This window comes from Sminthopsis crassicaudata, chromosome 2 (genome assembly GCF_048593235.1).
Source record: "Sminthopsis crassicaudata isolate SCR6 chromosome 2, ASM4859323v1, whole genome shotgun sequence".
Taxonomy (NCBI): domain Eukaryota; kingdom Metazoa; phylum Chordata; class Mammalia; order Dasyuromorphia; family Dasyuridae; genus Sminthopsis; species Sminthopsis crassicaudata.
The window spans coordinates 651,868,348-651,896,185 of NC_133618.1; the positions used below are offsets into that span (position 1 = coordinate 651,868,348).

Consider the following 27,838-nt stretch of genomic DNA (forward strand, 5'->3'; position numbering starts at 1 on the left):
TCCTTTGGTCAAAGTTTTTCAATTCAGGATGTTGGCTGAGAGACTTGAGTGGATAGAGAGCTAGTCTAGGAGTTGGGGAGACAAGGTTTTAGGGGTTTTATTAACCTTGAGCAAGTGACTCAACTTTCTCAATGTCTTAGGTACTCTTAAGACTGAGTCACAGTGAAGGTGGCAATCTGTATAAGTGGAGGGAGTTTTCCCATCTAGGACTTTGCAGTATCAGTTGAACAACAGGCTTAGTCTCTGTCCCTCTCCTTGTCCCTACTAGCCATTGTATTTTATAATCTTAAAATAATTCAAAAAAGACCACTGCCTAAAGTTAGGAACTTGAGTTACCTGAAATTTTCACTTAACTGGAACACCTCAGGCCTTGATGTTATTGTATTTAACTTGACTAAACTGAGATTTAGCAAGTGTGTTCTTGAATCCTGCTTATTTTCTCTTTTGAATATCCCTTTTACCGTTTAAAAAATCAAACAAGGAAAAGGCAGGGATTGGAAATAAGCTATAAACTTGAGGGAAATTTGTGTATTCTAGTTTTGTTCTTTGTATTCCAGAGAGTGGCATCAGTCTAGAGAATGGTGTGTTTGCTGCTGCTGTGGTTCCTGGAAGTCCTGCTGCTAAAGAAGGATCCCTTACAGTGGGAGACAGGATTATTGCTGTAAGTCAAATACAGAAAGACTGAAGGAGTGTCTACCAGAAATGGGACAATATTATTACATCTAGGACATGAAAAGCAATCCAATCATGGGGAACTCATGCAAACTGTTCTTCACTTAACCCTCATATTTAAAGAAATAAGGATTTAAGCCTCTTATCCCTGTGAGAATAAGCCACTAGGACATGAGATTTAGATCTGAGTCACCCCCAGCATGGATACAGTTCTTGGTTTCTATGTCTTAATGTCCCTTGGGCACTGTCCATGGTGCTGGACCAAGAGAGTACCCATGGGCAACTTTCAGCCTAAAACATAATAGAGGATGCCTTCACATCAGCTGGTTTAACTAAGTAACTCATTAGCTCTGTTCTTTCTCCAGTTTAGTGTTGGGGGTTTCAAAGGATTTTTTTGTGGCCAGTCCTGTCTCATTTCTCCTTCTCCCTCAGATTAATGGCATTGCACTAGATAACAAATCTCTGACTGAATGTGAATCCCTACTCCGGAACTGCCGGGATTCCCTGACCCTCTCACTAATGAAGGTAAAAATCCTATAAATGCAGGCTTCTCTTCTGGGTGTAGGGGCAGAGACAAAAGGCTACTTTGAGATCAAAACAGGAATTGAACTTTGCATATATCTGCTAGCACTGCTACCTTTAAAAATCTCTTTAATGTTTCTTCTCTTGCTTATTCATTCACTGTCACAATGTTCTTTTTTATTCTTTGTTATGAGGATTGCCTTATATATAAGGCATATAAGGAATATGTTTTCAATTACATATAAAGACACTTTTTAACCTTCATTTTAAAAAATGTTAAGTTCTAAATTTCTCCTTTTTCTTACCTCCTCTCTTTCTAAGATGGTAAGCTATTTGATACAGGTTATATATGTGCAATCATGTAAAACATTTCAATATTCTCCATTCAACAAACATTTCTTGGGTATCTCTATTGTTACCTTCCTAGTTTGGAACCTTGTTACTTCTTATTTGGAATATTTTAATCCTTTCCCAGTTATCTTTCTAATGCAGAGATCTGATGACATCAGTCCTCCTTCTCAAAACCCTTTAGCTACTCCCTATTACTCCTTATCTTGCCAGTCTGCATTCAGCCTTTCTTTCTAGCATCATACATTTTAGCCAACTTTCTTTGTTATCTCCTGAGTCTTCATGCATGCATTTGCACAGGTTGTACCATTTGCCTGGAATGCATATCCTGTCTTCCTTACTGTCTCCCCCAATCCTGCCTCCCCTCACCTCCATCATTCTGGTTCCTCTTAGGAATCACTTCCTCTGTGGGGCCTTCATTGATCTCCTCACAATAAAGTGAAACCTTGTCTTGATCTCCATTTTTGCTCTACTTTACTCTGCCTGGTATATTTGCCTATATCTCTTTTGTACTCTTCCTCTCCTCCCTACCTCCCCCTCCCCAATCTGTAAGCTGTTTAGGAGTAGGGACTATGCCATTTTATATCTTTGTTTTCCAAATGCCTAGCCCATTACCTTGATATTTAATAACTCTTGGTAAATTGAATTGAAGAGAAAATGCACTACCCTCCCTTCCTTGCAGACATGGGGGACTATAGATGTAAATAATTGCATATACTATCTGATATGACTGATGTATTGGTTAGGACTTTCTAAATCCTATGTTTTTTATTTTTTTCAAATGACCAATTTTTTTTTTTTTAAACTGTCTCCATGTCCTACTTCTCTCTCATCCCTTGTAATAATTACTCAGATCTATAATCCTCAGAAGGAATAAAAGGAAAAGGGGAAAAAAAGTTAAAAAAGAATATTGGGGAAAAAAATCCTGTTATTCTGTCCAGCTTTGTCTTCTTATAGCACTCTTTGAAGCAGCATAGCAAGTCTGGGCTTGGGCATTGTAATTTCATAGCCTTCAGGTTTGATTGCTTTGTAGTTCTTTATGTTTACATTGTTGCAGTTGGTTGTGTATCTTTGTTTTCTTGGTTCCTCTGATTTCATTTTGCTCTTGTATATTCTCTCATGCTTCTCTGTGGGCATCACATTTGCCATTTCTTGCAGCACAGTAATATTCTATGATAAAAATTGTTTTTTTTTAATTAGGAAAGGATTTTTTTTTCCTGTTGCTATCTCATAAATTATGCAAATCAGTGATTGCTAATTTGCCTTTAAGAGTTAAGAAAGTCCAATTCCTGTGATAATGTTGGTAAAGTGCTTTTTAAGTCTCCATGTGCTATAGCAATTCCAGAGATGGTCATTGCAGCAGGTTTTTTTGCCTAAATAGTTCGAGTCCTTGGTCCTTCCATCTTGTGATCTGAATGTTCTCATTCTCCCGTACTTTTGGGGCCTCTTAGGTGTTCCCTCAGAGCTCTTCATGGAGTGGTCAGAATATTTTTGAGAATCTCAAGGACTCGGACAAAGTGTTGAACTGCAGGCTCCATGGATCCGAGGTCCAGGCTCAGAATAAGCGGAACCTAACACAGCACAACAGTTCCACGCAAACGGACATTTTCCATTTGGAGAACTTAGAGGACAAGAAGGATCCGAGCACCCCCGGGAGTGGAGGGGGCTCCTTCTGTGAACACAAACCCTTTCCCCGAGGGCCCTTACAAGTTGTTGACCCTCATCGGAGTTGCCACAGCGCCTCGGAGCACAGCCTTAGCTCCTTCAGCTCCGACCCCTATGGGGAGCGTGGCTATGGACTGGTGAACTTGGGCAGTCGGAGGATGCTGCCTCCCTTTGACACTGTCATCGGGGACTGTGTCTTGGTGGGCTCCACATTGGAAGAGGCAGGGGCAGGGATGAAACACAGTGGTGGGACCTGGCCCAAAGTAATGGTCAATGCCTCTTCAGCAGAGACAGAGAAATTCTCCGTCTATAAGAAACCAAAGCAGAGGAAGTCAATCTTTGACCCAGACACCTTCAAGCGCCCCCAGACCCCTCCAAAAGTAGATTACCTCTCCCCTGGCCCTGCCCCTGCTCACTCTCCCCAGCCCTCCAAGGCAGAAGGGCCCCCAACTCCTCCCACCCCTCCCAAGAGGAGTGACTCCATTAAGTTCAAACACAGACCACAGGATAGCTCTGGTTCAGAGACCACGCTGGTCCCCAGCTCTCCTTCCACCAGCCCACCAGCCAGCCATCCCTCTGCACCAGCCCCTCTGGGGCTCAAACAAGACTCCCCACCTCACAAGGGCAGGGGGCGGATTCCTCCTGGGCACTACTACCGGGAAGAGGAGGGGGACTGTGCCCTCTTGCCAGGGAGGAAGGCCTGTGAAGAAGATGGCAATTTCCAGAGAGGGGACGATTCGGATCTGAAGCGACCCCGGCCCAAATCAGCGCCGATTCTTCGGCATAAACTCACCCCAGTAACCATTCCCAACCAGTCACTTCAGGTAAGGTCTGACCGTTAAGTGGATGGTGTCAGGGAAGGAGTCCTGGTATACTCAGTGGGGCTGTGCTGGGGATTCTGGGTTGTTAATAATTGTTTGACTTCATTTGGAGGGTGGGCACCAATGAACAAGCAGACCCTTTAAATGATGTGGAATCCAATGGTGGGATTCTAATTGGAGGATGGGGGACAGAGGAGGGACATGATCTTCAGGTGTGGCCATCAACCAACCCACCCCATGGTTGAGATCATCCCTGACTGCCATTCAGATGTGCCTCCAGTTCCCTTGTAAATAGAAGGGACTCAGTGTAGTGTTGACATATTAAGAAATAACCTTAGAAAAATGGTCCTTTGCCCTGGTGTCATCCTTCCAAAAGAGCTGGCAAGTGGCTTGAGTGTATGTGGTCAGTCATTTAGTTTGATTAGTGCCAGGAAAAGTATTATGAGGGCATAATGACTGAAGCTCTCAACAAAGATACAACTATTTAATGGACAATTGTTCTGATGGCTCAGAAAATTTTAGTGAGTATTGTAGTTCTGTAGCCATTGATGTATATAACTGAGTTGTATGAGGCACTAAGAGTAAAGACCAAGATGAATGGCAGATTACCTGCCTCTAGATCTTAAATTTCAAAGAGGAGCCACGAAAATCATAATTGCAGTCCAAAAAAGCCTTAGTGCCATTTTAAAGCCTTTTTATGCCTTTTGGGACATCCTGTGTTTTAATGGAAGGAAGTGATTAATTGTATATGACACATAATTAGAAATTGGGGCTAGATCCTAAGATGGGCCAAATAGAAAAGAGACATAATTCTTGTTCTCAAGCAGTTTATAGTCTTGTTGGGAAGTTTAAATGTACATATATAAAAAAGGTAATAATATGCTGCTGTATACCAGTGTGCCAAAAAGAGCAGAGACGAGGGCCAAGGTTTAGAGACTGGAGAGGTAAGAAAAAGAACATTTTTTTGAGCCAAAATTGTCTTGTTAGCCAGATGAAAAATCTGCAACTAATCATATCATGTTCTCATTTAGACTTAACACAGTGCCAGGCACATAGTAGTTAGCTAATGGTTCTTGACTATGCTAGTGACTGACCTGCATGTATTTGCATCATTCTTCTTCCCCTTTCTTTTTCTTGCTTTCCTTCTACTCCTTCCCTATCAATTTAAGAAGAACTTATTAACCACTTAGAATGTGCCAGACACTGAGGATACAAAGAAAAAAAATGAAACTGCCCCTGTCCTTTGGGAGCTTACATGCTATTGAGGGAGGACATTTTATATAGAAAACCAAGTACAAAATATACAAGAATAGATTTCTGGAGAGAAAAGAAGCCATTGTGGAGAGGTGAATGAGAGGAATCGAGATTATTTTCCTGTAGAAGATCTGATTTGATATATTCCAGATATGGTGGGGCTAGCTTCTTTGAAGATGGAATTTAGCTGGAAAGCAGATAGTGTTCAGGAAGGAGAACAAAATATAATAAGCTTAGAAAGGTAGACTGAAACCATATTGTTATAGACTTAACTGAGGAATTTATATCTGACCCTAAGGAAGCACTTGATGTCTCTGGTAGAGGAATAACATGTATTTAGGAATATCTCTTTGGTAGTTGTATGGAGGATGATCTTTCTCTTCCTTCCTCTCTCTCCTCTCCTTTTCCACTCTCTTTTTCCTCTTCCCTTCTACTCTCCCTTCTCCTTCTCCTCCTCCCTTTGACCTTCCTCTCTTCTCTTTCCCTCTTCCTTTTTTCCTTTTCTCTCACATGCAGTCAGTGGATTTTTAAAAAGTCTCTTTCCTATTCCATTTTCTTTAGTTTTTGAAGAGTCAGTTGTTACTTCTTCCAGTTTGAGAAGTTGGCATGGGGCCCATGGGGGGGGGCTAATAATCTTGTATTAAAAAATACTTTTTCATAGACCTTCAGACCCAGAGAGGACCAGTCAAGCAAGAATAAAATTGAGTCATTTTAGTACATTTTTTTCATTAATTGTTCCCTGGCTTAGAATCTTATTTTCTGAAATTAATCTCCAGTTCTAAAACCACACAAAGACACCAGGTCTTTGACATCCTAGGAGTAAAACTTGAGTAACCCATTCAGATAGGAAATGCTTATAAATAATCATGACTTAAATCAGACTTCAAGGTAGAAAGAATTGTGTCTGTAAAGGGAAAAGGACTACTTTTGTACAACTCCACTTCACTGTTTCCTGGCTCCATTGGAAATCTCTTCTCTCTGGTTTCCAGGCACAGAAATACACTCCAGCTACTGATGAACATTTCACTCCAGAGCTCCAGGAGTGGATCCCCTACTCTCCGAAACGTTCCTCCAGGCACAGTGATGGCTTTGTCCCTATTTACTCTGGTGGAGTATCTGCAGGTGAGGGCTTATAGTACCCTGGAGTTTGGTAAGAAAGGATACTGTGTTCCAGGCATGGATGAAAAGAGGAAGTTATCCTTTTGTAGTCAGCAGCCTCTTTGAGAAATGTCCGGAAAGATAGTTCTCTCTTGTTTCTTCATATTTACTTCATCTGAAATACAGAAGCAGAAAAGTACCAGGGTTTAGTGTCGGATAAACTAAAAGATCCCAGCTTTGGGGGCAAGAACTCACTGTTTAGAAAAATTGTAGTAAAAGTAGACAGAAGCCTGGCAGTAACCTGGGTGTAGATCAAAATTTTACAGTATATAAGTGCACATGCACTTTAAACATAAAAGAATCATCATAAACAAAAACTGAAAACATTACCTGTCAGATCCATAGCTAGGGTAAACAGAGATAGAGAGATTCACAGGAAGTAAAATGGACAATTTTTATTACATAAAATTTAAAAGTTTTTGCACAAAGAAATGTGGCTAAAATTATAAGAGGAGCAGGAAATGGGGAGGGGATCTTTGCAGCAGATTTTACTGATAAATCAAACTGTATTGAATTTATAAGAGCCATTCTCTTCTTCAAAGAATATTGAGAGGCAATTTTAAAAAAAATTATTTAATTGAAAAAAATAATATTAACATGAAAAAAAATTTCCAGAAGCCCTGGCGTCACTAGGTCCAAGGGCTGGAGGCAACATGGCTTTCTTATCAGGCACAAGTTATATAGTGAGCACTTGATACTTTAGTCACAGATTTTGATATAAGTGGTCCCCCTTTCTCCCTTTGGCTAATATAATTCTATGTGGTTTTAGGTCAGTCCTAATATCCAGAGCTTCCAACCTTGTGTAAACTTAGCTGGTGGGATAAGTTGGAGAAGATGCCCTCTTAAATCCCATTCAAATTGAAAGTCGCTGATTCCTTGTGTTATTTGAGATAATCACACTCTTAATTAGGTATCCTCTGCATGGCTTCTTTTGCCTATTAAGGCCAACAAGGAAAAGGGACATTTTATTGTATTGTGGAAATTGCACCTTAGGATCTTAACCTGTCTTGAAAAAGAATGACAACTAAGTTATTAACAAATCATGAAAAGATGCCCTAAATCCCTGATAATTAATAATGAAAATTAAAGTAACTCTGAAGTCCTACCTCAAATCTGTCAGACTGGCAATGACAATTATTGGGAAAACAGGTTCATTAGTGCACTGTTGATGAAGCTTTTTAGTCTGGCCATTATGGAAAACAATTTGGAATTACGCCCAGAAAGTTCCTAAGTAGTACATATCCTTTAACCCAGCTATACCATGTCAATACCACGTCTAGGCCTCTATCCCAAGAGAATTGAATTATATAAAATTTTGTAGAAAAGTGATTATACTAACTCTTTTTGTGGGAACCCAGAATTGGAAACTAACAAAGTATCTTTCGATTGGGGAATGACTAAACAAATTATCTGAATATAGTGGAATATCATTGTATCCTAAGAAGAAGTCTTCTGAAAGAACACTTAGAAGACCTTTATGAGATGATCCAAGAGAAATAATCAGAACAAGATGAATTTATATTTATGCAATTTATATAATGGCAACAATGATATAGAGGAAAACAGCTTTGAAAGATTTTAAAATTTTAAGCAATGATATATCTTGGTTCTAAAAGAAGAAAGAGGAAACGTTCTGCTCCCAGACTGTCAGAATCGTGATGAATTTAAAATAGAGTCTCAAGCCTGATGATCCCCTGAGAGTCTGAATTTTGTTTTGGAAGTTTTCTTTTAGTAGAGTAAAAGATGGAGAGATGCTGGAGAGGCTCACTGCTGGAGCTTGCCCCTTTACTCAGGAGTTACATTAATATGAATAACCATTAGATAATGTCTCTAAATTATTTTTAAACATTATACAAATGTCAGCTATTGCTGTTATTATTACTGCTATCATCACTACCTAGAGTCCAAGTGAATGTAAATGAAGAGGGAAACTGTGGTGTGATAGTTTTTCTTCTGGCCCATTTTTCAGGTACTGTCCCACGGAATTTAGCTCCATGCCCTGCAGTGACTGCCATCATGAGGAACCCTATCTACACAGCTTGGAGCCATAGAGTTCACCCCAATAGCTGCCAGTCTGCTGCCAGTCAGATGCACCATCAGCACTTGCATCCCAGGTATGCATTTAAGAAATCACGGAAAGGGCCCTTGATAGATGCAGATTTAAGGATCAGAGATGTTGAGACTTGTTTCCACACTGAGCACAGCTCTTGGCTTGTAGTAGGTGCTTAATAAATGTTTACTGGCTATTGACTAGTATTCCATGGGCAAACATGTGAGTGCAAGCCTTTTGCTTCCTAGTTATCTGCTTTTTCCTGTAGTCACAAATGTACTCTATTTCCTCCATTCAAGAGGTGCTTAGGCGAGAAGAGTTGCTTTGCTTTGCTACCATTTCCAAGTAAGGTGGAAAGCTGGCCTTGGATGGGAAGCAAGCTGGCTTTGGATCCTGCCTCTTGACTTGTTAGCTTTGTGAATTTCTTAAGTCAATTGACAATTCTGCGCCATTTCACTATATTTAAAATGGGAATAACAATGCTTGAGGCTCCTACCTTTCAGCGTTGTTTTGAAGCTCAGAGGAGACAGTATTTAAATACTGTGCTTTGTGCACCTGAAAGCACTATAGCATGCCATCTGCTGCTGTTATTATTTCTTATTGGCAGCTGCTATTCCAGCAGAGTGGACTAGGCAGACTAAAAAGATCAGAAAGGAGAACAGTCAGTAGGGACAGTTTTGGACATCTCTGTGTTTGGAAGGTTGAGGAACAAAGCCTAACAATCAGGGAAAATAGATCACTCTGGGGAAAATCTGGACTGATTGGGTCAAATATAGTTCTTCACTAGATAATCTCAAAGTCAGTATTATATAGTAATAACATTAGATTTAAACAGACTTTAATATTTATGCAAGCATTTTTACCTGTCCTGGCATTCTGGTCCTTAGATAAGTGGGCAATATTATCATTCTGATTTGTCTGATGAGGAAACTCAAGCTCAGGGAAGGGGTTTTGTGGTTGGGAATGTCACAAGTTATTGGTGCAAAAGTGAGTTATAAGTCCAATATTCCTTTCCTTTGAACCATATAACAGGAACTTTTTTGCTGTCTTAGGGAAGACTGTTAGGGGCCCATAACCATTATGTGTAGCCAGAGGGGCAGCTCAGTGGGACATTGGTTAGAATGTCAGGTCTGGAGTCAGGAAGACTCATCTTCTTGTGTTCAAGTCCAGCCTCAACTGGGCAAATCACTTCATCCTGTTTCCTCCGTTTCTTCATCTGTAAAATTAGTTGGAGAAGGAAGTGGCTTTGTTATCTTTGCCAAGAAAACCCGAAATGGGGTCACAAAGAATCAGTCACGACTGAACAATAACAAGCCTTGACTGCCATCCTCAAGTACCTAACTGCTTTGCTTCTCCCGTAGTGCACAACACCAGGGTCGCCTGAGCCTGGACCTAAGTCACAAACACTCCAGCGACTACTCGGAGACCTCAAGGACAAGGACCTCACATGGGTCCAACTCATTACCATCTAGTGCCCGCCTCGGTAAGCATGTCTCCAAATAGAGTTTTTAATTTTTGTCCCTTAAGATTTAAGCAAATAAACTTCTATAATCCTTTGTAGGAATCCTTGTAAATAAATGTACCAAATTTAGTATTTAGTATAGGATGTATTATGTATTATTTATCATTATTCATTGGTCATTATTTATTTATGATTGTATTTATTATTTATTTGTTTATTAGTTTGTTTAAATTTAGTGTAGGATTTTTGTCTTTTCTGTGGTTTTTTTTTTTTTTTTTCCATCTTTGTGGATTAAAACTAACTGACCTCAGTGATGTGTTTTTGTCTTTCCTGAGCTGAGGAGATGAGGGATTCTTTTCAGGGCCATGTGCCAATGTAGCAGCAGAATGTACTTAAATCACACACATTCAGATTTATTTCCTTTTGTAATTGTCTGCACTCATGAAGCCAGTCTGAGGATCAGTAGAGTATTCGTATGAGTGATATCTCATGGGTCTCTCTTCCAAGATTTTAGATATATCTGGGGTCTTTAAACCCCAGGAGAAATTTGTTTAAGATGGAGGTTGACAAGAGGCATGTCTGCTTCTGAATAAAGCATTTGCTGGATTAAGTGTGCCTAATGAGAGTTCACTTGTTTGGGACATAGCCTGACACAGAGGTAAATAACTAAAGAAATATGGATATTATAACTTTTTTTTTTTATTACGAGACAACTATAATTTACCTGATTCAAGGTGAAAATATGGCCATTAATCTAACCAAAAGCTGAGATGGTGTTATTCATAGAGACCACCCTGCTGCTGAACAAAGAAAGATTAGAGAAGAGGACGAAACACATTTGAGGATTAGTAAGAGAAAGAGAACAACTCAATGCATTGTCACTTATTGTTGGACAGTGAACAATAGAGTGTGTTTAGGGCTATTCTTCTAGGTTTTAGGGAAATGGGTGACAGTAAAAAAAAGTTAGTTGTAGCCCAAAGAGAGAACATGGGAAGAATCGGGGGGTTTGTTCTTTGTAACAAGTGATGGATGGTAGGTATCATTGTCTTAACAGACTACTTTGCTAAGACTTGAACTACTCTGACCTTCCAAAAGTCAGAATTAGTTTTCCTGATAATATGGAAAATTGTTTTCCCTTAGGCTTGAGATTTGACTTGAATGTTCTTTCTCATAGAGCTTTTGGTGCTAGGATAATTTGTACAAGAACAGTAGGTTAAATTTTCATTACTCTTGATGTCCATCTCATGCTTTTATTTATTTATTTTTTTAATAATCTGATCATTTTTGAGAAGATAACAGGATCAGACCTAGTCAAATGTGATTTTTATGTAAGCTACAAATCTTGGGCTGTTTTTCTTTCAGGGAAAGAGTATGTTTCCTTGTGGAATTTAAATTTATCTTTGTACCTTAGTCAAGCACCTTATGTGACAGCTGCTCAACAAATACTTGTTAAGTTGAATTGTGAAACCTTTTTGTGATTTAAAAAACAGGATCTTCAAGTAACTTGCAGTTTCGGACAGAACGTATCAAAATCCCATTAACACCAAGATACCCTCGATCTGTCATGGGCTCTGACAGAGGTAAGATGAGGATCTCCTTTCTTCTCTCTTCTTGTTATTTCCTGCTTTTCATCTTCTGGATGGGTTTCCTAATTTTTTTTATCTTAATTAATTAATTGTTGGACAGCTGTTGGGACTTGGGTTGGGATAGGGAGGAAATACAGAAAAGAGGAGACACAGCTCTTATTCTCTCTCTTTTTTAAAACTTTATTTTCAAAATATTTGCATAGATAGATTTCAACATTCACCTTGCAAAATCTTCTGTCCAAATTTTTTTCTCCTTTCCTTTCTCCCACCCCCTCCCTTAGATGGCAAGTAATTCAATATATGTTAAACATGTACAATTCTCCTATATGTATTTCCACAATTATCATGCTGCACAAGAAAAATCAGATCAAAAAGGGAAAAAAAATGAGAAGGAAAACTAAAAGCAGGCAAACAACAATAAAAAAATGAAAATACTATGTTGTCAGCTACACTCAGTCTCCACAGTCTTCTTTCTGGGTGTAGATGGCTCTCTCTGACACAAGATCATTGGAACTGTCCTGAATCACTTGTTGAAAGGAGTCACTTCCATCAGAATTGATGATTGTATAATCTTGTTGTTGCTGTGTACAATCTTTTCTTATTCTCAAAGAGCTTACTGTCTAATTGCAGGGGCAACATACTCTGAGGCTATTGTTTGAAATAATAATAACAGCCAGTATATGAGAAAAAACTACCCTTCATGGTATATATTATATGGTAACTAGGAACCCATTGAGAAAAAGACACCACTGAATACAATGTAGATGGGGAAGGCTTTTTAAAGCCTGTGTGTCTTGACTGAGAGAATTAACCCTCCGCTACAAATTCCACTGAGAACAATGTTCTGTCTTTCTCTTTCTTTGCAGGTTCCTTGTCTCACTCTGAATGTAGCAGCCCTAGCCTGATCACTCCTCCCCAGTCACCTCTGAACCTGGAGACCTCGTCCTTCGCCAGTAGCCAGTCCCAGAGCTCACTCTCCACATTACCTAGGATTGCTATCAGCCCAGCATCGATAGGGGAGCGAAGGAAGGACAGGTAAGTGTGGCTATTGCTGTTTCTTTTGGTTTGAAGTGGAAGAACATGATCTACTTGTCAAGAAAACCTGGGAACAGTCTTGTCTTCTATTATTCTACTCAAGGCTGGTCACTCAGTCACTCAGCAAATATCAATTAAGCACTCGTTATGCATGTAAGTACTGTTTGTACATGTTGTGGGAGGTGAGCTAGAAGAAAGGTTTAGGGAGCATTCTAGAGGGACCTTGCTGAATTTTAAAATCAACAAACTGCATATTTAAAGCTTCACAGTTTTAGAACTAGGAGAGTGTAGATTCATTTGGTCCAGTCTGTTCATTTTATAAACGAGGAACCTGAAGCCCAAAGAAATTAAATGTGGGATTTGAACCCAGATCCTGAGATTCCCAAGTTCAGCATTCTTCTTGTGAAAAATGAGAGGGATAGGGAGGAGAAACATGCTAAGCATGTCCAGCATAAGGACGGTCCATAGTGATATGTTTTTGTCTTCTCTAAACTCTCTGATACTAGCTGGATCTTCTCTGCATCACTGATTTCCATGCTCAATCCTAAAACCACTCTAGACTATTAGGAATCAGAGTTTGTAGGGACTTTCAAATGAGTTATTTCAGTTCCTACTATAACACAAACCTTTTGGATGGGAATCTGATTGGAGGTTAGAAGTCTCTCTTGGAGTTTAACTCATTCTCTTCCTTGCTGACCTTTATGGTCTTTCCTACCACTGGACAGTTAAAAAGTATCTTTTGTGGGAACTGGGTCTCCCTATCTCTTGCTGCAGCCCCATCAATCCAGCCCCACTAATCTGCATCTTTGCCCTGTTTTTTTTCTGACGTGGGCTGCTCTGCCTCCCTCCAGTCCCACCCTATTTCATATTAATGTCATCCTTTTCAGGTTGACCTTAATGCAGGCACCAGATGGAGCTCTGAGCTCTTGATCCTAAAAGATCTATTGGCCTCAGCCTCTCCCATAGCAGAACTGTTGTTGGCTGCCGTGGATTGTTAAATTATTCTCAGAAAACTCAGGTTAACTTTAAGGCCATTTTAATTCTAATTCAGATGTTTTGGTCTGTACCCACCCATCCCTATCGGTGCTGGTACCTTCTCTATTTTCCCTTTTTTACCCAAAGAATTTTGGATCAGGAGTAGGATGTTAGAAATGATCAGATGCGATTGTGAACTCTGCCCCAAAGGAATAGAGACTCTTTTGTCTCTTTTTATGTTTCCAACTTTTAGCATTGGTTCCTGGCTCCATAGTAGGCTCTTAATAAATGTTGATTGCTTATTGATCCATTCAAAAGGCTTGGTAAAATTGAAAGAATTCTGGACTGACTGGGAGTTTAGAGACTTAAGTTTTGTCACTAAATAGCAAAAAATTTGGGCATATTACTTGCCTTATCTGAGTTCAGTTTTCCGGGGTATACAAATAAGGGATGGGCGAGGAGGTGGATAAAGAGGAACTAGATCAGATTTTCTCCAACTTTAAAATTTCTAAGATTCTTTCATTATATGCTAAAATATGTAATATTGATTTAAAGTACAATGGAAATTCAGAAGGAGATGCAATGGATATAGTTCCAGGCTGGTGTTAGAAAGACTCATTTTAATGAGTTCAACAATGGCCTCAGATACTTCCTAGCTGGGTGACTCTGGACAAGCTATTTAAATTCTTGTTTGCCTCAGTTTCCCCATCTGTAAAAAGAGCTGGAGAAGGAAATGGTAAACTACTTCAGTATCTTTGCTAAAAAAAAAAACAACAACAACAACCAACCAAACAAACAAACAAAAAACCCAGATAGGGTCACAAAGAGTCCTCAAGATAGCACTAAAGAACAATCATAAAGAAATTTAGATAAGGAGAGATTAATATAGGATGAAATATTTGGGAAAAGTTTCTTTGAGGAATTGCCTTTTAAAACTAGAGATTAATAAATATGGAATGGAGAAGACTGTGGGCAGAATCTTAATGTAAAGACTTTATGATGAGTAATCAGTCAATAAGTAGTAATCAGTAGGCATATTACTACTGTCTGCCTGGGCAATAGGCTGGGAACTGGAGGATATATTTTAAAGAATGGAACAAATCTCTACATGTAAGAGCCATACAGTCCAATGGAAAAGAATAGCACTAACCTCTAAAAGTCACCTATAAATGATAAACTTAGCCTTGGGAAGGAGAAAGGAGGAGAGGGATTTGCCATCCAACTGAACCAATCAAAGGAGTGCCTGAAGTCAGTGAGCATGGTATGTAAGAGCTGTATTGTAGAGTTAGATGTTAGAAATCATGGTTTCAGACCTCAGGTGATCTCAGTCTCAAGGTGAAATGTTGCTTGGTGGTTAGAACAGAAATGGGAGACAGCATAAAGTAAATGTCATGATGTGGAAAACAGAACATCTTGGTTCTCTGTTTCACCTGCTCTTCCTCTTCCTCCTTTTACATTTCTCGGTGTCTGTTGTTCTATGTCTGAGCTTTTCTTTTCCTTCTCTCCCAAATCTTCTGCCCCTTCCAGATATCTGTACCGTAATAGATCTTTTCTGAGACTTCCTGTGGCTCCCAGGCCTAGATTCTCCTCCCTAAGGAGTTTGAGGTTGGCCTGACTGACATAAGGTCCTTCTCCAGCAGTCTTGTGCACTTCTCCTTGTGCCTGTTTGACACGTTTGGATAATTTCCCCAAGGAGCGTTTGCATGGTCATTGCAATGCTACCATGCAAAACTGCTCTGGTATTTTTTTTTTAAATTATTTTTAATGGCTTGGGTTTGCAATGGCTTAATTCCTATGGTTGATTTGCATCACCTTGCATAGTTGCAAATATAAAAATAAATTCCCCTGGATTGCCTCCCCTGGATTGATCTCGTCCTGAAAATTATCCTGTTTTTCTAGAGTCTTATATTCCTTCCCTCCATCCTAGCTCCCCAAACATTTATAAACTGTATGGATCAAAAACGCTTCCAAATTATGGTTTGTAAATTACATATTATATAAGGCAATGACTTATATATATAATATGGACTGTCATTTTCTTTTCTTTTCCTCTTGTGTTGATCATACTTTTTGTTGTGTTCTCAGCTAATTCACATCTTTAAGACCATGTACCTTGGTTTCTGTGGGGTGGTACCAATTTTTTTTTCTTGCATGAAGTTTCAGGAATGTGTACACTCTGTTATGAAAGAGATAGTCATCACATTTTCCATTTACTATGGTTGTCGCCCATTTCGTAAATATTTATTTGATCTTTTTTGAAAGAGGATGCCATGATGTCTAATCTTTTCTTTGTAGCCCATTGCATGTCTCTCTTGTATCTGTCTTTGATCTGTCAGTAAGCACCATTCTGTCCAAAATGTGTCATTGCATGTGAACCTACTTAGAGTTGTTTCTTCCTTTGAAAAGGCCTTACATGGAGGAGCCTCGCCATGTCAAAGTGCAAAAGGGTTCAGAGCCACTGGGAATTTCCATAGTGAGTGGTGAAAATGGTGGGATCTTTGTTTCGAAAGTAACCGGAGGAAGCATTGCTCACCAAGCTGGCCTAGAGTATGGAGATCAGTTACTGGAGGTAAGAAATGGTCTCTTCTTGAGGAGAATCTTTTCCTTTTGCTATCTTTTCTCCCAATGACCTGGAAATGAAAGCACCCTTTGTCACAGTAAAGATCAAAGCCCTTGCATGTCTAGAGCCTCCAAAGGGGCAATGTAGGGCTGTCCTTGGATGGATTCTTCCCTGTGGCTTATATTCATAGGATATGAGTTAGAAACAAACTTAGAGGCTTTCTATTCCAATCTCAGCTGAAGAAAATGGGTGGGTGAAGTGTCTTTTTCATATAGGAAACAAGAGGCAAGATTTGAATGCAGGTCTTTTGTAGCTTTCCATTGGACTTCAGTGCCTCCTTGCTGTCCCTGGTTCTGTGCTTAGGTCTAATCCATCATTGGGCTTGGCAGGATGTGCCAGAGGTTGTGTTCTACTGATCTAAGTTTTAAAATCCCTTTGGAGTCTAGAGTAATGTGATCGAAGATTTTAGGGGGCTAATTTAAGCCTGATGTCTGTAGAATCTTTCTTGCACCAAGAGCTGTCCAGGAGTCGATTGTCCTCTTTTGTGACCCATCTGTTTTCTCTTCTAGTTCAATGGCATCAACTTGAGAAATGCGACAGAGCAACAGGCACGGCTGATCATCGGTCAGCAGTGTGACACCATTACTATCCTGGCTCAGTATAACCCACACATGTATCAGCTTGGCAATCACTCCAGGTCCAGGTAAGGCAATGAGCCTGAGACCAAGGAAGTGTCAGTGGGAAGACATGAAAAAAGTAGAAGGAGATAGCATGATGAGGTGATAGAAGAGAATGGGAGGAGCAAGCATTGATAAAGTACCTCCTCTATGTCAGGCACTGTGCTGAGTACTGATATCTCACATCACAACAATCCTGGCTATCATTACCTTATTTTACTTTTGAGAGAACTGAGGCAAAAAGAGGTTATGTCCACCATCATAGAGCTAATAAGTTCCTGAGACTGGATTTGAACTCAGATCTTCCTAATTCCAAGCTCAGTGTTCTTTTCCTTGGCCACTTAGAGACATTAATCTTGTAGGTAGGAAACTCTAAGATCAGAATCTTGCCTTAGATACTTAATAACTGTTGGATACTGAGTAATTTCTTTTTGACTCAAGTTTCATTATCTATAAATTGAGAGGGTTGGATCCTGTGATTCTAGATTCTTTCTAGCTCTAAATCTTTTTGATCTTATGATTTGGTGCCACTTGGGCATTGAATGGATCCAGTGTGCCTCTTGTCACTTGACTTAGTGATTCTACCCGTGGGCTAAAATCTTTTGGTTGGAAGGAGAAGGAAAACAATCACAGCTTTACGGATTTATAGTGGAAGGAACCTCAGAGGTCACCTTATCTAACTTTCTCATTTTATAAATGTGGAAAACTGAGGCTTAGGTTAAGTGGGATCACAACAGGAACAAGTATCAGAGATTAGATTTGAAGCTAGTCTTCCTGACTCCATTTACAGCAAGGAGTTTCTCCCTCATTTTTTTCTTTTTTTCTGAGGCAATTGAGGTTAAGTGACTTGCCCAGGGTCACACAGCTGGGAAGTGTTAAGTGTCTGGGACCAGATTTGAACTCAGTCCTCCTGACTTCAGGGCTGGTGCTCTGACCACTGAGCCACCTAGCTACCCCAAGATTTCTCCTGCATTGTAACTTTGAGAGAACATGGTTGCCTCAAAGATCCCATTTTTGGAGCACAGTTTCTAGGGAATGCAGCTGTGGATCCTGCTTGAATTTTCAGACTATATGTAGTGATCATATATGGATTTGTTATTGAACAGTTTATTGAATAAATTTTCTATGTGAAATTCTGTACCTAGGATAGATTCAATATGGCCCCAGTAGAATGTGGAACTTGATATCTTTGAGAGCAGGAGTACAAGTTAAAAGAGGATGAAAGAAAGAAGGGTGTAAACCAGAGCTTTGTTCAGCCTTACAAACTATTGATATTCTTTGTACAAGATTTTGCATTAAGGGCAGAAAAAATTGTTGTCTTAATTCCCAGTCACAATTTAATTTTTTTTCTTTTAAGAAAAAAAAACACATGGTAGAAAAATTAAAAACTAAGGACTGGAAGAGACCTCAGAGATCATCCTGTACAATTTATATCCAACACTAACCTTTATAACAAACACAGAGCCAAGTGACCCTCTGTTTGAAATCCTGAGAAGATGAGGAGCTCCCTACTTTCCAAAGTTGCCCATTCCACCTTGGGGCAGCTGTGATGATTAATAAAAATTTCTGTATGTCCCCAGATCTTCCTCTCCGACACTTCTATTCATGGGTGGTGTCTACTTTATCTCTTTGGGACCAAGCCAACCATGTCTAATCCTTTTTCTTTGTGACAGTCTCCAAAATGCTTAAAGACAGATATCATGTTCTTAAGTCTTTTCTTCTCCAGGCTAAATAGATCCACTAGTCTTTACGTGACACATTTTCTAGGTCCTCCACCATATTCCAACTTGTCTTTCTTAAACTGTAGTGCCCAGAAGCGAAAACAGTGCCCAAGATCTGGCCTGACTCAGCCAGAATACAATGTCACTGATATGTCCCTTCTTCTGAAAACTCTGCTTCTGTTTAGGCAAAAGGCTGACAATGTTGGTTTTGGGGGGTGGAGGAGTTGGGTTTGCCGTATCATAATGTTGATTTGTGACCAGGCCGATGGTAGAATTCTTGGCTGTGGCACTTGGATGTTGGGTAGGGATGGTGGGTAGGTATTCCACCCTCATGCTGTTTTTTTCTCTCCGTAGCTCTCGACTGGACCCTGTGAGCTCTCATTCCAACCCACAGGGCAGTGGGTCTGCCACGCCAGACAGCCATTCCATCATCGACACTGTGAGTGAGCAGGATGAGGGGACCATAACGCCAACATCCAAGCAGACCACACCTACCACCAGCCCTCGGAATTCCATCAGGTTGGTTCCTGTGAAATTCCATTTTCACAGACTCTCCCTCTGCCTTCCGGGAGGCTCTAGATAATCGGGCCATTTTTGGCTGACACAGAAATAAAAAAGGAAGCAGTGTACCCCAGATAACTAGCATCACAGTGTAGACCAAGACTTAGGTGAAATGAATCTGGTATGAACTGCAAGCCTGGCCATTATTTAGGTCCCTGTTTTAGTTTTTCACTCAGATTTAGAGCTCAGTCAGTTCTCACTTGTCTGTCTGGTTTTTTGGGTTTTTTTTTTTTTTTTATTTGTTTGTTTGTTTTTTTGGATTATTGGTCTTGGTCTTTGAACCCCTTTGTTGACCTTCCCCCAAATTCACTGATTTCCAAGCCAAATGGAAATGTTGAGCTAGTCCAAGTGTGGGTTACATGAGCCAGAAAAACTAGGATGTAACAACACTGCCTCCCAATGGAGAGCCCAGACTATTGCTCAGTAATATCTATTCTGTTACACCTGGTGGAGTCATTAACCATAATTTGTTGGGACGGGATCCTGATATAGAGGGGAAAAGGCTAAGTGAGAAGAAAGGCAAGGTGAACTCTGGGAAGGTTATCTTCACTCGTTTTAGATTGTCTTGCACTCCAAGAAAATTTGTCGTGAAGGGACCCCTTAGGGATCATCTAACTTTGTTTCTGAAAGGTCAAGTGACTAGTTTGTTGCCAAGAGAGAACTAGACTAGAACTCAGGTGTCTGAATTCTATTTTAAAACCTTTATTTCATTTTTCAAATTAAAGACTTTGTTGATGTTATTGTTATTTTTTTAAAATTTACTTCCTGCTCGCTCCCCTGTCCTCTGCTGAACCATCCCTCCACTTCACCTGCAGCTCACTGGCAACATGATTAGATAACGCATTGAGCAGAGGTCGGATGTCTTTGAGGTCGTCCTCTTTGTGTTAGTGTGGTCCTTGTGTTTCTGGCCCTGCTCACTCCCTTCACTGCATACCAGTCATCCCAAGCTTCTCTGTTGGTTTTTATGGTGCTGTTATATTCCATTGTATTAATAGAGCAGAATTTGTTAAGCAGTTGCCCATGGATGAACATCTATTTTCTGTTCATTCCTTTGCTACTCTAAAAAAAAAAAAAAGAGTGTGGCAAATATTTTAAAAGTGGAGATGGTCTCCTTTTTTTTTTTTTTTTTTTTTGTTACATCATCCCTCTGAACTGAGTTCTTTTGATGTGGTTAGGAAGTAAGATGATTTTTAATTATTACTTAAATAGAATATCATTAGGAATGTAAATGTGTGATAAAAAAGAAAATATGAGACATACTTCAAGGCCAATTTTTTTTTTAGATTATCTCCTGACTGATTTCTCTTTTAGCGATATTTTAAATTCATGGCTACAGCCAAGGTAGCTTTCAGAATCAAAGTCCTGGCGTCACAGCCTTAAATTAAGTCTTTGAGCTGGAAGGAACCTGCACAGCTAATCTGCTCCAGCCCCTTGTTTCAGATAGGTGAGAGTTTTCTGGAAGAGGAAGCTAACGGCTGCTCCTGTGCCATGCCTTGGGATTCACTTCTCCGACTAAGGGTCTGTGTGAGTGACGGAGGGCTAACTAACTTATGTTCTTCTTCCAAAGGGTCTTGGATCCCAACAAGAGACCCCCAGAACCCCGAGTTGTCATTATTAAAAAGTCCCAGGTGGAACTCGGTGTGCAGATATGTGGTGGGAACCTGCATGGGGTGTTCGTGGCAGACGTGGAGGATGGAAGTCCTGCCAGTGGTCCTGAGGGGCTGGTGCCAGGAGACCTTATACTTGAGGTGAGGATTTGAGCTAAGAAAGTGAAGAATTTCTCCCTTATGGGAAACATTTGGTGCTTTTAGGGAGCATGAGGAAAACACTGTCATTGTCAGTTCAAATGTCGCCTCCTCTGGGAGGCTGATGTAGCCTCCATGCTGTTAGCATGGGCTCCCCAAAATTGCATTGTATGTGCTTTTGTGATTATTTTGTCCATGTAGTGTTCCCTAGTAAAGTGTAGCTACCTTGGGGCAGGCTCTGTCTGAGTTTTATCTCATTATCCCCGGGACCTAGCATCATGCCTGGCACAAGGGGCATAAAAAATAATTTATTGATTGCTTCATCAGGTCACCCATAGTCCTTGTCCTCAGGGATCCCCAATCTATGGGAAGAATATTCTTCCTGTATTGAGGAGCCCATAGCCTGATAATCATGGGTGGGTAAGTAAGGGTGGGGAAAACATTAATGACAAAAAAGTGAACACAAGAAACATGAGAAGGTGGAGGCCCCAACCAGTTCTGAGAGGCCATGTGGGATCTAGACAGGGGGCAGATTCTGTGCAGTTCATAAGTGTTTAAGTACCAGCTGTGTGCTAAGCACTGTGCTAGGAACTGGGAGTACAGAGACACAGATGAGAACATCCTTGCTCTCCATGAGATTCTTTTCTGCTTCAGGAAATCTGCTTCTCTGGAATAAGTCGTGGGTGGGGGAGGATGGAGAGTGCCATTCAAAGCTACTCCAAGTAAGAAACAAGAGAAGTTCCAGGAAGTTAAAATGGAAGGACAGGGTGGGCACATTCTCTATCTCTGTCTCTCTCTCCCCTCTATATCTCTCTCCCCTTCTTTCCCTTTCTCATTTCTTTTCCCTTTATACTCCCTTATCTCTCTCTTCCATTCCCTCCCTTCTTCCTTTTCTCTCTTTCTCCCTCTCTCTTTCTCTCTTCCTCTTTCTCCTTCCCTTCCTCCTTCTTTCTTTCCCTCTTTCTATCTTCTTTCTCCCTCTCCTTCCTTCTCTCTCTTTGTCTTTCTCTTCCTCCCTCTCTCTTTCTTTTCCCCCTCTTTCTCCCTCTCTCTCTGCCTTTGTATCTCTCCTCTGCCTCTATCTCTCTCACTCTCCCTTGACCTTGCCTTCCTATCCCTCAGCACTCTGACCCTTCTCATCCTCAGTCTTCCTCTCTTTTCCCCCGGCAGTACGGTTCTGTGGACATGAGGAATAAAACAGCTGAGGAAGCCTACCTGGAGATGCTGAAACCTGGGGAAAATATCCGTGTGAAGGTGCAGTATCGTCTGGAGGATTTCAGCAAGGTCAAAGACATTCCAGGCGATGGCTTCTACATTAGGTATTCAGGGGCTGGACCTGCCCCATCTCTCTCACAAAATCCGAGTTGTCAAAATTTTGGCTAGATGCTGGAGTACAGCCTGTCTCGGCTCAGGATCTCCCCATGTCTTGTTCCTAGGGGTTGGCAGAAGGATGGATAATTCATTTCTAGGCTTTTTAGACAAAACTTCTCAGGTATTTAAGGGAAAAGGCTGAACACCAGATTTGGACTTAAAGGCCAAGAGGCTTAGGAGATAATGGCTTTAATTCTCCTTGGGAGCTGCAAGTCTTTCTTTATCAGCCCCTCACACTGAGTTTGGATGATTTCCTATACAGGGGAACATCATGAAACAAGGGCTACAGAACATACAGTTATAACCCAGGGAGATGCCGTCAGATGGGGGGAGGCACATTCCCTGCTTGACTGCCCTTGACCTGGTCAGCAGAGACAGTTTGTACCCTTGGGGAGCTCCTACCTCATAAGGAAAAGCCGGTCCTTCTTTGGAGGAGGTCTCTGGCCCATTAGGAAGCACAGTACTGTTCTGAAGTACCTCTATGGACTTGATGGAAGGAGGAGTGAGATAAAATAGTTTTGGGGGATTGGATATGAAAGAACATTCGTTGCCTGTTTTGGACAGTAAATATTGACCCTTCTCTCCTTCTGGGCCAGGGCTCTGTATGACCGACTGGCAGAGATGGACCAGGAGCTGAGCTTCAAGAAGGACGATATTCTCTATATTGACGACACCCTCCCCCAGGGAAGCTTTGGCTGTTGGATGGCCTGGCAACTAGATGAGAATGCCCAGAAACTGGAAAGAGGCCAGATCCCCAGCAAATACATGTGAGAGGTGTTTGGACCCATAGCCCCCCAGGGGCAGAGAAGAGGGAGAATGGGGTATAGAGATGGAAGAAAATGGGCTTTGTGGTTATTGTGAGAGATGAAAGAGTTCTTGGATCTCATGCTTCTGGGAGGTTTGACATAATGAGGATCTTTACCAGTTTTGTTGTTTTTTTTTTTAAACTGGACCAGTGATTTTATTTGCATAGGATATATTCTACTTAGTATGGATATGTACCTTTTAGTTTAGTTAAGCCCTGAGAGCTTAAATGAGTGTCAAATAACTAGCCTGTGTCCAAAGCAAGCTCAACCTTTGTCCATTCTTTTACAAAATTAGGCCTCCAGAGAATTAGCATCAGGAGGCAAAATAGAACTTGGACTAGGGAAACAAGACTCTGGAGCAATGGGATTAAACTTGCTTAGAAAAAAGGGGCCCCTAAACTAAATATAAGGATCACTAGAGGCTGCATATTGACTTTGAAAAGCATATATCAACATTAGCTAGGTTCTATTGGATTTTCATTTAGTGAACTATTACCTAATTTGGTTTTAATAACTAATAATGAATTCACTACTTTTGCCCCATTCCTGGACTGTCCATGACTGAATAGACCCTGTTCCTTTTATATGCTGAGGAGTGCTCAGCAGCTTACAGGGATTTCAAATCTCACCAAAATTCTACATAATGTGGTAGAAGACTAATAAAACTATAGTACTTAGAATTTGGGACCAAGTCCTTCTAATTGTGAGTTCTTGGAAAAGTCAAATGACTTTCTTTAAATGAATCTCTTTAATAAAGACCATTTGTATGCTGTTTTAAGATTTGCAGAGAGCTATACCTATGTGATTTCATTTGATGCCCATAACAACCGCAGGATGATATTCCTGGTTTGCAGGAAACTGAGGCTGAGAGGTTCAGTGATTTGACTATATTGTAAATATCTGAGGCAGATATCTCAGATCTTCTTGACAAGTCCAATGGGAGTTATCCATTTCTCTGCCTCACTGCCTCTATAAGACTCAGTTTCCTAAAATTGGTGAAGTACTTGCACCCATAGGATTTTCTTGTGATGTTGAAATGAGCTATGAAGTACTTTGTAAACTTTCAAGAGCTGTGTAAATTAATTACTCTTTTCCCCAGGGGATTAGTCACCAAGTGATTTTGAAATTATTTTTTCCATTATATCAATTCGTGAAGATCTCTCTTAGGGCACAAAGAAGTTGCAATCCACATGCAGCTAGTATTCACACCGAAGAATCACAAATTGTTTAAATAGCCTTATTATCATTATAGCATGACTTGTTTAGACATGTATCTGGCCATAATACTTATGGATTAATGCCCTTCCAAAAACATAACCACATATCTTGAAACTTTAATTGCTATCAAACAGTTTACTTCTAAGACATGTATTTGACTCCTGATACCAGGGCACCTAAAAGAAATGGCACCTTTCGATAATGGAACAGGATAGCTTCAGGTGCACACATCTGTCTCTAAGACACCTGTTGTTGATGGAAGTCCTGGATTTCGTGCTCACTTTGGATGACACTAGGTTAGATGATCCTTGAATTTCCTGCCCACACAAACATTTAGTCATACCCTTTCTTACTGTAGCATGGACCAGGAAGTCTCCAGGAGGCACAGCATGTCTGAAGTCAAAGATGAAAATAATTCATCAAAGACTTTGTCAGCTGCCGCACGGAGATCCTTCTTCCGAAGAAAACAAAAGCACAAACGGAATGGCTCTAAGGATAGCAAAGATTTGCTGGCTCTGGACACCATCAGCACGGACTCCATTCCTTTCCTGGAAGGCAAGTGACTTTGGTCCCTTTCTAGGCTAAGTCATAGAGTTGAAGATTTGTGGGAGTGGTTTAGGTGATGATCAGTACTGGGTCATCCCCATTTGACCCAAGAGACACTGATTCAACACCACTTTTGGTGAAAAATTCCAAGGCCCTTCCACAGACTTGGTTCTTAATTCTCACTTCAAAAAGGTGACTTCCTGCTTTCCTTCCCAAACTTTGGTTGAGTTTCCCTTTCCTTCCTCACTTTAAGCTGTATCAAGTACTTTCTTGGTTCTTTATCTGCTATACTCCTCATCCTCTGTATTTTATGTGGAGTATGATAGTCAGACTTAGGAGCACAGGGATAGAAAGTATGAATGATTAAAGTATTTTTATAAGCAAGTAATAAAAGGAAAAGTTGGGATTGTGACACCTTCATCCCACTCTCCACAAAAGAATTTCTGTAAAATGAATTATTGCTCTTTCCTTGATATATATTAATTCAGAGAACCATATGTGTTGACATCCATTGGTGACTAGCAATGGTTAATTATGGAGGGAGATTTAAAATTTTTTTCTAGTCTATTCCATTCAAGAAGTAGGAATTGAGCTTTGCTTATACTTATAGCTAATAAAATGTTTGCTTGACTTAATTTTTAAATGTCTAGTCCTGAGAGTTACAAGGGAGGTATGAGACTATATGCTTTCTAGTCTGGTCCCAATCAGACTTTCTAGTGGTACTTAATTTCTACTTCACACAGCATTGTCTTCCCTTGCCAGGCTAAATTACTCATCATTCTACAAATCTTTTCTCTGCTTCTGTGAGAGGTATTAGAAAGAATAGTGGATTTTGAATTAGGAGACCCGGGTTAGAAACTTGCCTCTGACATTTTCTTGAGGGACTCCCTGCCACTACCTGCAACAACTAATAGTCACTCCATTTCTCTGGGCCTCAGTTTATTTAGCTATAAAATTAAGGCTGTGATATAGATGATACTTAACATGTCTTTCAGCTAGAGATTAGTTCTGGTCAAAATTAAGGGTAGAGTCATTCCTTGTTCTCTGAGCCATCTGCTCACCTTTTGCTTTTTTCTTTTCAGATTCAGTCAGCTTGGCTTATCAGCGGGTACAGAAGGTGGACTGCACTTCTCCAAGGCCTGTTTTGATCCTAGGGCCTTTACTTGATGCTGTGAAGGACATGTTGGTGAAGGAGGCTCCTGGGAAGTTTTGTAGATGTCCTCTGGGTAAGGAGGCCTTTTTTGGGAACAGAACACCTCATTTAGCCAATGTTGACAACCACAGAGATATCTATAAGACTATTCATTTTGTTCCTCTCTTTTTCCTACTGTACCTCATTGTTTGGGATAGCAAGTTAGCATGAGTAGCAACAATTAAATTTTCTCAGGAGAATCTATAAGATTGCTACAAGATTTTGAGGAAAGATTTGTGAAAAGATGGCATCTTAAAGTATAGAAAGAGTTGTGACCCAGAGCCAGGTTACCAAAGCAAGACATTATCATTATTCTAAATAGCAGTGAAAGGAATTTAGGGCAACTCTGAGGAAAGCGAGCCATTCATGTTTTTGTTGTGTCTTTCAGAGGTAATGAAGGCCTCCCAACAGGCCATTGAGCGAGGGGTCAAAGATTGCCTGTTCATTGATTATAAAAGGAGGAGCGGCCATTTTGATGTGACCACTGTAGCATCAATAAAGGAGATAACGGACAAGGTACTGATGCTTAATAGAATGTCCCTGCTTTAGTTTGTAAATGTTAAGGAGTCGAGTGGTCAGCCCTTTATGCTCAGCAGTATTTCTCATTCTCTTCCTTTCCTTAGCAGTTAGCTATATTTTTATTTTTTGTTTTGTTTGTTATTCTCCTGCCACCAATTGGACTTTCTTTTTACTCTACCTGGAATTCTAAACCTGTTATTTCTTCTCTTTCCATCAAGAATCATCTCTGAAACAATTATCCATAGGGTGGTTTGTTTGGCACAATTCAAGCTTGAGAGTTGATAAGACTTCAATGTTAGATCTGAATTTTCCTTTAGCTTGATGTATTTGTTCCATACATGTTTTATTTCATCTGCATCAACCATCAGTCAACAAATAGTTATTACTTAAAATTTTTAAGTTTGGTGTTTATAACACCTGTGTTTCTCAATAGCCTCCCCTTCTCCCTATCAGTTAATCAACATTTACCATCACTTATGATAAAGATTAAAAAAGGGGAAAAAAACAATCCATAAAAACTAACCAATACATCAATACATATTTTAACACAAATATCTGCTATAATCTTCTCACTATAAGACATTATATTATATTATATTATATTATATTATATTATATTATATTATATTATATTATATTATATTATATTATATTATATTATATTATATTATATTATATTATATTAGGGCCTCTGGAAATGTTGCATTGGAGAGCAGGTTCCCAGGTTGCCTGCCCACTATCCTCATTAACTTCTGTGTTTTAAAAGCTGAAAAAAATAAATAATCATTTTACATCATTAAAAAAAATGGAGCTGATCTTAAATATAATTTTGCAGCATTTAGTTTTATTTGTTTTACATTTGTGCTTTCTATTTATATTGTTCTCATTATGTATGTGTGTATATGCTGTCATTGACAATATTTGTTAATACTTTATGGCCTTGGGCAAAGAAGGAAAACCATGGTAGGAGAGGAAAATGAAGCTTCTGAACCTAATTCTACTGTGGGTATTCCAAAGAGAAGAGAGAGGCAATTCACACACACAGAGTTTCCCTGATTATATTAATTTTAATTTGCATCAATTCATTTAGGTTTTCCCACATTCCTCTGTTTAATCAGCCATCATTACTTACAGCACAGTAATATTGCAGGACATTCATGTGCCACAGAATTCCCTAGTTGATGATACTTTGCTTCTAGTTAGTTGGATTTATTGTTTTCTTCTTAGTAGCATATATATCATGCTGCTGAATTTTGTACTGCATTGGCAGTTCAAAGAATCTGAGTTTTAGTCTCAGGTCAGCCTTTTAACTTATCTCACCAAAGCATGTAGCATTCCTGGATCTCAGTTTCTTCTTCTGTTAAAATAGCAGAT

At 40.0% G+C, this 27,838-nt stretch overlaps 1 protein-coding gene across 7 annotated transcripts in view; it reads left to right on the forward strand.

The window, feature by feature from the left end:
* DLG5 (discs large MAGUK scaffold protein 5) overlaps window positions 1-27,838 on the forward strand; it is a 141,316-nt gene that overhangs the window by 107,264 nt on the left and 6,214 nt on the right. For all 7 annotated transcript variants that reach the window (XM_074296739.1, XM_074296741.1, XM_074296740.1 and 4 more), the window contains 17 exons: window positions 558-661; window positions 1,105-1,197; window positions 2,994-4,031; window positions 6,272-6,404; window positions 8,410-8,554; window positions 9,852-9,973; window positions 11,443-11,532; window positions 12,405-12,573; window positions 15,955-16,117; window positions 16,678-16,811; window positions 18,861-19,025; window positions 20,635-20,815; window positions 21,983-22,131; window positions 22,780-22,950; window positions 24,566-24,762; window positions 25,836-25,979; window positions 26,334-26,461. In XM_074296739.1, the coding sequence (XP_074152840.1) occupies window positions 558-661; window positions 1,105-1,197; window positions 2,994-4,031; window positions 6,272-6,404; window positions 8,410-8,554; window positions 9,852-9,973; window positions 11,443-11,532; window positions 12,405-12,573; window positions 15,955-16,117; window positions 16,678-16,811; window positions 18,861-19,025; window positions 20,635-20,815; window positions 21,983-22,131; window positions 22,780-22,950; window positions 24,566-24,762; window positions 25,836-25,979; window positions 26,334-26,461 (3,326 nt within the window). The remainder of the gene's footprint in view (window positions 1-557; window positions 662-1,104; window positions 1,198-2,993; window positions 4,032-6,271; window positions 6,405-8,409; window positions 8,555-9,851; window positions 9,974-11,442; window positions 11,533-12,404; window positions 12,574-15,954; window positions 16,118-16,677; window positions 16,812-18,860; window positions 19,026-20,634; window positions 20,816-21,982; window positions 22,132-22,779; window positions 22,951-24,565; window positions 24,763-25,835; window positions 25,980-26,333; window positions 26,462-27,838) is intronic.